The sequence below is a fragment of the Bidens hawaiensis genome, unplaced genomic scaffold (genome assembly GCF_021521415.1).
Source record: "Bidens hawaiensis isolate Kalapana, Puna unplaced genomic scaffold, B.hawaiensis_p1.1 tig00003004_1, whole genome shotgun sequence".
NCBI lineage: Eukaryota > Viridiplantae > Streptophyta > Magnoliopsida > Asterales > Asteraceae > Bidens > Bidens hawaiensis.
The window spans coordinates 1,684,471-1,694,191 of NW_027491161.1; the positions used below are offsets into that span (position 1 = coordinate 1,684,471).

Here is a 9,721-nt window from a genome sequence, read left to right on the forward strand (position 1 = left end):
GAGATTAGTTTATTAATGTAATCAAATGTTAAATAAGGGAATAACATAATAGAGATCACACATTTGTTGACTTTATGTCAATTCTTCCATCATTTTAAAACGTCAACAACTTTTTTATATGACATTTTTTCAAAAAGAAAAAAAAATCAAAATTACTATAATAACAAAAGCTTTTTAATCTTTTATATAAAAATGAAACACTGGATTGTATTAATTCAAATTATCAATCATTGGACATAATTAATCCTAACTAACAATTTGACTTTTAACAATCCCGATGTCACATCGTCAAAATTGAATGGAGTTGACTATTCGTTAGGGTGGGATCGTTATGGATAACAACACTCAAAGTTAAGACTTTGACGAGTCAAATTGTTATTTGAAATTAAAAATTATCAATAGTTTGGTCCTAATAACATTGATTGATAGTGTGGGTGAATATAATGCGATCCAATTTTCCAATTATAAAACTTTCATATATCAGACCAGTTCGTCTAAAATCTGTATCTTCCGCCACCATCATCGAATAATAAGGTGAAAACATGTCCGCCGCCGCCGCGATTGCTCTGCTACCAGCAAGAAGAACATCACCTGCGACCGTAACAAACTTCTTCACTCGCAGACTAAACATTACCTCCTGCAATTACTCATCTGCCGCATCAAGAATAAAGCAGTTGATTCTTTACTCAAAGCCTGGCTGCTGTTTATGCGACGGCCTCAAAGAAAAGCTTCATTCTGCTTTCTCTCTCTCTTCTCCCACCAATTCCCTTCAAGACGTCGACTTGCAGGTACCTGCCTTTAAAACTTTAATTACTTTATTATGATTGTGGCTTCAGTATTGTTGTTGTTGTTGTTGTTGTTGTTATTATTATTCATTTGGGCGTGTGTGTGCATTATTAGGTTAGGGATATTACTACCAATCCTGAATGGGAAAGTGCCTACCAGTACAAGATTCCGGTCTTGACCAGACTCCGACCCGATGGCACCGAGGTTTGTTCTTGGATTCAATTTTGCTTTCTTAGGCTTCCACTTTAAATAATATGTATGAGGTGCTGGTTACTCTAAAAGAACCGGCTCAAATGAGCTCCGGTTTAAACCCATGATAGCAGCATTGGAACCAGCTCTTGAACGATTCGATTCTCGTGTTTAACTTTAAGGTTTACCTTTACGATTTAGCCTTTAGAGTTTAGCTTTTAGGGCTTATATTTTTCAGGGTTCGACGAGCCGGTTCCAACACCGCTGAAATGAGTTCAATCGGAGTACGTTTGAGCCGGCTCTTTCCAGCTCACCATTTTTTATGAGTTCCCTAATGAATTCACCTCTTGCATATGAGTTCTATAATTTTAATCTTTGAGGCTAAAATTATAGTTGAATAATGATCATTGTGGTATATAATGTGGCATGCTTGGCAATTGGCACCTAGAAAACTTCGAAGTTTGTGTCTGGTATGTTATCTAGAGAATGCAATGATGCATAACATAAATGATAAGAGGGATATAAGAGTTGTCATATTGGCATTTAGTTTGTAGGGTTTTGTTTGTTTTAGGTCTACTATAAAACAATAATCTAGAGGATAATTTGTGGAGGTGCTTTATGACTTATCTACCATCATTCAATTGAAATCGTCAAAGTGTGTAAACCAGTTTTTCCCCCCCTTAAGCTGTCTCTTAATATACTAAGGGCGCGCTCGTTTCACATAATTCGTGGGAATTCAAAGGAATTGGAATTAAAATCCCATGAAATGGCGTGTTCGTTTCGTTGGAATTGGAATCTTAATTCCATTTTGGTGTGTTCGGTTGCCGGGAATTGGAATTAAATTCCTTCAAATTCCTTTAAATAAAGGGATTCTAAATCCTTCCAAAATGTGGAGGATTTCAAGTGAATTTGTTGGAATCTTTTCTCGAGTTTTTTTTTTATTTTTTTATTTTTTTTAACGAGAACAACGAATAAAACATTTTAGTTTTTTAACTTTTTTTGTTTTCGATTTATATTTTGAGTTATGAATTTTTTATTATTATTTTTGAATATTTTTTTAGGGGTTTTTTTTATCTTAATAGAAAACCCCTAAAAAATTCAAAAAAATAAAATAAAATGAATCACAACACAAAATATAAATAAAAAACAAAAAATCTAAAAAAACTAAAATGTTGCCGCCGTTATCCTCGGTTAAAAAAAAATGATTCCAATTCATTTGTCAAACGAACACATCAAGAATGGAATTGGATTTCAATTCCTTCAAATTCCAATTCCTGTTGGAATGTTCAGATTCCAAATCCAATTCCAAATCCTATGCAAATTCCAATTCTATTCAATTCCGTGAAAAGAACGCACCCTAAAAGTAATAAGATGCTACAATTATGTAAATTTGTACAAAAGCATGGCACACTAGCATGTACCTTGATGTTCAAGTCTTAAACTATGAAGTTGGTAGTCACACTCTGTATTATAACCTGTTTTAATCAAAACAGTGTTTCAGCCATTCAACATATCATGGACAACTTGCCAATCTTCTTAAATTATCTTTATCTTTTATTCAATGTAAACTCGACTTCAGGGTTGCTTCTTTTTAATGCATGTCTAGACTTTAAAATAGTAAAATGTCTACACAAGATTTACCTTTTTGCTTGTTATATCTAATGTTACATACATTTAACCATAACGACAAGAAAAAATAAATCAAACTTAGACATGCATAAATTTGATCATAGTACGTTAGAAACTATGGCAATGAACTAGAATTGAAGGAGAAAACGCTTGTGGAGGCTTTCACGAATACACTAAACGTTGGAGGGTTTAAAGGCAATAAATTATGACTTTGAATTTGAGTATTTTATTAGACGAAACAGACCTGAACTTGAGTAAAATTGGTAAACTGTACAATGAGGAAAGATTGGCAAGTTGCCATGATGTTGAATGTTTCTTATGTCTGCTTATTAGTTGATCATTTGTCTGTTAGCGTGTTAATTGGATCCACAACTTTTTGGATCTTTTGATGTTGCTTATTTCTTATGTCTATATGTTTAATATATAGTTTTGCCTGTTGTATGATGGGATGTTGATGTTGTTGCAGGAAGTCATTCCTAGATTTTCTCCACGCGCTGGAGTAGACCACATCCACTCAAAGTTAGCAGCTGCATTGAGTCGAGACAGTCAGACCCCGCTAAGCTTCCATGTCATTTCATAAAACAAGCTACATTGTTCGTTACAAACCAAACCATTGTACATTACAGGATAATTGTCTTTTCTTGATTGTATTCATACTATCAAAATGTTCTGATCATATATTGTTTCCGTTTCATGGCTTCCATGTCTGGATCACTGAGTTAAATGAAAACTAAGTTTGATGATTTACTTAATACTTAAGTTAAAACAAGTGTTTGATAAAGACCTACTGAAGTTCAGCCGTTCTATGGCTTTGTATCATCATATCCAGAAGCCGGTCTTCTACAATTTAAGTAGAGGTTTGCACAATTTGGTTTGGTTAATTTCGGTTTTGTTTCATCAATTTTTAGTTTGATTTCAGTTATTGCTCACCCTTAAGTTAAAGCTTTCGGTTGTTAATAAATACGTGAATGATAAAGCATGACCGTGATGATATGATGTTTTTCAAATATGCAGCCATAAATCTGCATGCTGGTTGTCAAAAATAACAATTACAGTAATTACTGTTGTAAACGTCTTTGACCACAAGCTAGATTTCATCTATTTTCACAGCATCAAGTGTTTTATATTATTACAAGATCAACACAAAATCCATTCTCAATAATCACAAATTAACAGTTCAACTGGCCACCATCTCCACTAATCACATTAGCAGCTTCTCTTTTAGTTGAATACAAAGCTTTGACATTTCATCAAGAAGTGAACACATCTTATCCAAGGAGACAGAACCGTTGACACCTGGCATCGGGTTATTTACCACTTGTTGAAGCCGAGCACGTATCATACTTGTCTCAGAATCTTCATTTTCATTACAAGAATCAGCAACCAACTGACTAAAATCACGGTGCTGATGTGGCAATTGAGATGGAACTTTGGGTGCAATGAAAGGATGTTGAAGAAGTTGAGGAATCGTCCATCTTTCCTTCCGGTCCCAGACAAGACACTTTTTCATTAAATCAGTAAGCCATGGATTCGGTAACGATTCATACTTTATTTCATGATTCGGATCTGTAATCTCTTTAAACTTTGCCCAAAAACTTGTGTAATCAGCAAACGGCGTTCTTCCATACACCATCTGATATAAAATACAGCCGAGTGACCAAATATCCGACGGCCGACCACATTTAATTATGTTTCCATCTGCATCCGTCTCGTTGCACAAAAAAGCCTCAGGTGACATGTAACTTAGCGTGCCCACCTGCACCAAAATGAATATACATTATTTTTTTCATTCACAAAATAAATACCAAAACTATTGAATATAATTAACTAACCTGAGAATCCCGTTGAATGTTTGTAGTGTCACTCATGATAGCTTTTGCAATACCAAAATCGATTAGTTTTAACGACCCTCTAACAAGGAGGAAATTAGCTGGCTTTAAATCGGAGTGTACAATACGTTCCTCATGTATGGTTTTAACAGCTAAAAGTATTTGCTGCAAAAACAAATAGGATTACATTATTTTCATGGAACTTAACAACAAACATGAAACAACACATGAAATATACTAACCTTCCAGTAAAAACGAAGCCAATCTTCATCTATGGTTGACTTGGAATCATCGAGTTCCCGCCATTTTTGGGAGAGCATGTGAGCTAAATCGACTTCACCATACTCAAGTACCATATATATAAACCCGTCTTCTTTAACTGTCAGGGATTTATTAGTCATACTGCCACTCATAACTTCCTTCAGTAAAGTCTTATCTGTCACCTATAAAGAAGATGAATGTTAAAAGCAGTCAAGAATCATTCAATTACATCAGTTGCGTATTTTGCAATCATAATATATAGTTACACATGGTATTGTTATAGAAGCTATAAGGTGGCAGCGAGTAATAATATTGGTAATTCTGTCTTCACAGACTTTTTGTGTATTTTCATCAATGCTGCTCACGAAAGACCAGAATTTAAAATTTAATTAATACACACTTTTTGTTGACTGGACCGTTAATCGAGTTATGTTTTATCTTCAAAGGCTCATACAGGTATGATTATTCTTCCAACTAGGCCTGTAAACAAGCCGAACGAACACGAACAAGAGCATGTTCGTGTTCGTTCATTTAACTCTAAACAAACACGGATATTTCATCAGACAAACATTTGTGTTCATGTTCATTCGTTTAAAATGAACATGTTTGTGCTCGTTTATGTTCGTTCATTTAAAATCTAATCGAACAATTCACGAACATAATTGACAAAAATAAATGAACATACATGAACAAACGTAAACAAACACAAATCAAGATAAACGAACATAGATTTAACACACTTAAATGAACACAAACGCACATAAATGAACGAACACAATATGTGTTCATGCCCGTTCATTTAATTAAATGAACACAAATTTTCTGTTCATGTTCGTTTCTTTATTAAATGAACGAACATAACCGAACTTCTCGCCAAACGATTCAGGAAAGAACATTCGATTCGTTTGCAGGCCTACTTGCAACCCAAAATGAAGTGATAATACGTGAGTTTCGAACATGAATTTGGCATTTATTCATTCAACAGGATAACAGAAAATAACTAAAACAATTGTTGTTAGAACACTGTTTTATATTAAATATTCTGACTACTCTAAGTACAGCTTAAAGGCCTCTATTCTTAATATTAAGATTGCCTGCAACGCTACAACTCATCATTCCCACATGCAGGCCTAGCTAGCATGCCACATCAGCGTTCCACCCATTCTTCCCACACACTCATTGTACCCCAAACACTACCATACCCATCATTCTCACATGCAACCTTATTATTTCCATGTCGCATTACTTTTTTATTAATTAAATAGGTATATAACGACTACTTTTAATTTTGTGCTAATTATATTTTAACTATGTTTCAAATTATGTTTTAATTATATTTTAGTTATGTTCTAACGGCTATGTATTCAAGGCCTATAAATACGCAACAAACATCATTACTTCTTAACATTTTCATCTTCAGTTTGCGCTCATGGCAAATCGACAAAACAATTTATCTTCGCATTCATGTTCACATACATGTTGAAGAACCAAACCCTCCCCCCTAACATGCAAGAACCAAACCCTCCCCTTAACATTGAAGATCTATGGGATGACGATAATAGCTTCGATCAGAATGTGGCTTTCAATTAAGTCTTTCTCCTCAACGTATAAGAGCCAAACCCTCCTCCTAGCGTGCAAAAACTAAACCCTCCCCTGGTTGGTGCAACAACACCCTCCCCCGGTTGTGCAACAACCAAACCCTTGCCCAGGTGATTTTAACAATATTCCAGGTATGAAAACACCGCTTGGAGGCCATCTAATTAGTTAGGAAATTACTTGTCAGGTATCTAATTCTCTTTATGCAACACTGTTACAGTTTTACAGCTTCTTTTATGTACAAACCATCATATTGATCCACCAACAATCTCACAATTTTATTCCCTCTAGATGATCATGAAAAGCCTAATCAAATATAAGATATATAGCTTTTCTCGTATGATGTATAAGATCATAGCATGTTTTCAACTAGAAAGCATTTAGGTCACTTGGCAAGAAAACATATATTCCACAGGTTAACTATTATCTATCTAAAGCACGTACCTCGTAATCAATGAGTTGGATAATATGATCTTTTCCCTTGAGTTTGTTTAAATATTCAATTTCTTGGCAAAACCCAAACGCGGTTCCATAATCACGACCTTTAAGCTTTATCTTTTTCAATGCATAGATTGAACAGTGTTGAGAAATAACTTTGTAAACTTCACTGCTTCCTCCACTGCCTATCTTTCCAAGCCTTTGATACAACTTCCCATTAACCTTAAAGAACACATCAGGATCATACTTTCTCTTACGAGGTGCTGCTGCATCTTTCTTAGAAGCAGGCTCTTCGGTTTTCTCAGACTTTAAAGTTACTGATGTCACTTTAGAACTTTGATCATTTATCTTGGTTGACTTGGCAACAAGAGAAGGATCTTTAACCGTACTACTTGACTCTGCTTCTTTGACTTGTTGACCACTAGCAAGCTCATATCTATTCACAAGATTTCGATCAGATACTATCTTGTTATTATACTGTGGTGGGTCCCTCGTATCAAGTTGAGAAGGCTGAGAATTGCAAGTTGTTGAACCAAGAATGGGGGCGTTAACTGAATTCACTAACGTTGTGGCACAAGTTGAGCCAACAACTGAAGATGATGTCACCTGGTGGCCAAATTCACTCCGCAGAAAGTTCCTCAAAGGGTTGACCTGATTCTCGAAATTCTGGTGATTCACATCATGATTTGGTGCAGTTAAGACATCCGATTGATTATTAACAACACACTCCGTTTCTGTCAATGCAATTGAACCCATGTGAGTCAATAAGTTGTCTACTCTTTTGTCTGTGGTCAACAGACCCTGCATAAACATTGTGCAGTACATACAATAACTGGATTTGATAGGGGTATGTGACACTACCATATGTTTGTATATCACATTATACAGAGATCAAATATCAATCTTTAATATGATTTTAAACATATCAAAAAAGTTAACGAACAAAATATTACCATGAGGTTGTGTGTCGTTTCCCGATTCAATCTGAACCTTCTTCAGACCATCTACAAGATTATTATCTCTGCATTTTGAGCATGGCAAATCAATCATATTGTTGATTCTACAGTCACAGCCAAAACCAGGTCGACCTCTCTGACCATCTATTGACATAAACTTGCCTTCCTCAGTAGGCGTATCTGTAACCAAAGGTGGTGTGGTTGAAGCAGATTCGTAATTAACGGTCATTGTACTCTTCATCAGTGTACTGGAATCCTGCACTCTATGATTCACTGAAGCATCATGAGATTCATCTGTTTTGGAATCTGTTACAACGCCCGAGCTCTTCGATGATAATTCCCTTCTAGGAACCACTAACCTTCTAGGTTGGAGATTGGGCATGCCTGCAATAATAAAAAGAATTCGCATAAATGATTTTCTCCATGGAAACTAGGGGTGTGCACGGTTCGGTTCGATTAACGCCAATAACCAAAACCATAAACGAACACTTCGGTTATTAAAAAACAACAACCGCTCGGTTTCGGTTAATCGGTTATTAGCAGTTAACTCAGTTCAGTTCGGTTAATTAACCGCTAAACCCAAAGTTTTAACACAGACTAAATTTTTCTTGACCTTTGTTAAGAATTTTACTAAAATCAAAACCATGAACATTATAAACAATTAGGTTATACACATTAGTTTCAAAATATACATAAAGGATTATTCATGAACTTAATTTTAAGTTTTAACAGGTGAAGAGCTAATTGTCAAAGCCACTATATAAGAGAATAAATGAAATTTAAAGTCATAGTCAGATGAAACAAATTAATATATGTTTTACAAGTTCTATTATTTTGGTTACTAAAAAAATGGTTAACCAAAACCAAACTGAAAAATCAGTTATTCAAAAAATCAAAAAATTAGCCGCGGTTAATGCTTCAGTTCGGGTTTTTTGGTTACTTCAATTTGATGCTCACCTTTAATCTATGTAGTCGATATTGCCGATATATCACCGATATATCACTGATATATCGGTTATTGATCCCTTGGTAAAATATCGGTACAGATTATATTGTCGATATTGACCGATATATCACCGGTATTCCCGATATCAATATTTTTGTCTTAATTATCAATTTTCAATGTTAGTGTTTTATGTCTTAATCAGTTCCTACATGCTATGATTGTTAATGTTTTGCAAGTTGAAAAAGGTTAATTAGTTAATGGTAGGAAAGTACACTTAAATATTAGTGTTAAATTTCTGTACATATGAACTTTGCATGATATAAAAATTACCGATATCTCACCACAATAACCGATATCCAATATTTTTCCGCATTTAACTGCTTAGCCCTTAATAGAAAGAGATAAAACCCTAAATTGGCAGCTCTATATTTCTGATTCAACTAATTGACATACTAGAAATGAGTCCTCTGATTTCAATTACTAAATTAAAGTCAACTGAAACCCTAATTTTGACTAAACACTAATCTAGTAGCTGGATCAGTAAGTAGTGATGTGCTTAGAAGCTTAAAACCCTAACTAAACACTGAAACAATAATGTTAATAATAATAAGAGAGAGTTTGATTGTACGGTGGCGTTTGAAGGCGGCTTGGACGTTACGGAGGAAGTCCGGCGGAGAAGAGTTGAAGGAAGATGAAGAAGATGACGTGGCTGCTGCGTTGAAGGAACGGTAGAGATTGAGATCTGACGGAAGATTATTATCCTGCCTGCTGTCCATGGACGACGGATGTTACAGGCATTTTGGATGCATAAATCCGCCGGAAAGTGAGGATTCAGATGAGGTTACGCCGGAGCACCACCCCCTTGTGTGGCTAAAGATTTCAAAACTTATGTTTGGCGCTCTTGCGTCTATAATTATACATCACTCGTTTTTACCCGGCTAGGTCGTTTGAATCTGTTTTATGTACCTGTTCTGTTGTATTGACGGTGAACAACTGACTTGAATTCTATTGTTATGGTTAAATTCATTAGCCCTGCTTGCGGTGCGCACATATGATGTATATATGTGTGAACCCTCGGGTGGGCAAAAGTG

At 35.2% G+C, this 9,721-nt stretch overlaps 2 protein-coding genes across 2 annotated transcripts; one reads left to right on the forward strand and one right to left on the reverse strand.

Annotated features, from left to right (window-relative positions):
* Nucleotides 1-537: 537 nt before the first annotated feature.
* LOC143622018 (uncharacterized) lies at nucleotides 538-3,364 on the forward strand. Its single transcript, XM_077093274.1, has 3 exons — nucleotides 538-788; nucleotides 901-990; nucleotides 3,071-3,364. The coding sequence occupies exons 1-3, from the start codon at nucleotides 543-545 to the stop codon at nucleotides 3,182-3,184; spliced, it is 450 nt and encodes a 149-aa protein (XP_076949389.1). The 5' UTR covers nucleotides 538-542; the 3' UTR covers nucleotides 3,185-3,364.
* Nucleotides 3,365-3,737: 373 nt separating this feature from the next.
* LOC143622019 (serine/threonine-protein kinase MPS1-like) lies at nucleotides 3,738-9,470 on the reverse strand. The gene is made up of 6 exons (XM_077093275.1): nucleotides 9,259-9,470; nucleotides 7,682-8,068; nucleotides 6,735-7,462; nucleotides 4,676-4,876; nucleotides 4,437-4,598; nucleotides 3,738-4,360 (listed from the first exon to the last, which is right to left on the reverse strand). Exons 1-6 carry the CDS (start codon nucleotides 9,404-9,406, stop codon nucleotides 3,806-3,808), a joined length of 2,181 nt encoding a protein of 726 aa, XP_076949390.1. The 5' UTR covers nucleotides 9,407-9,470; the 3' UTR covers nucleotides 3,738-3,805.
* Between the last annotated feature and the right edge of the window lie 251 nt (nucleotides 9,471-9,721).

Excerpts from the sequence above, each read along its gene's own strand:
- LOC143622018 (XM_077093274.1), top strand. The coding sequence starts at position 543 with ATGTCCGCCGCCGCCGCGATTGCTCTGCTACCAGCAAGAAGAACATCA. Across the intron at positions 789-900 it reads TTCAAGACGTCGACTTGCAG|GTTAGGGATATTACTACCAA; the intron begins GTACCTGCCTTT and ends GTGCATTATTAG. Across the intron at positions 991-3,070 it reads TCCGACCCGATGGCACCGAG|GAAGTCATTCCTAGATTTTC; the intron begins GTTTGTTCTTGG and ends ATGTTGTTGCAG.
- LOC143622019 (XM_077093275.1), bottom strand. The coding sequence starts at position 9,406 with ATGGACAGCAGGCAGGATAATAATCTTCCGTCAGATCTCAATCTCTAC. Across the intron at positions 8,069-9,258 it reads AGCCGCCTTCAAACGCCACC|GCATGCCCAATCTCCAACCT; the intron begins GTACAATCAAAC and ends TTATTATTGCAG. Across the intron at positions 7,463-7,681 it reads AAACGACACACAACCTCATG|AAACGGAGTGTGTTGTTAAT; the intron begins GTAATATTTTGT and ends TTGCATTGACAG.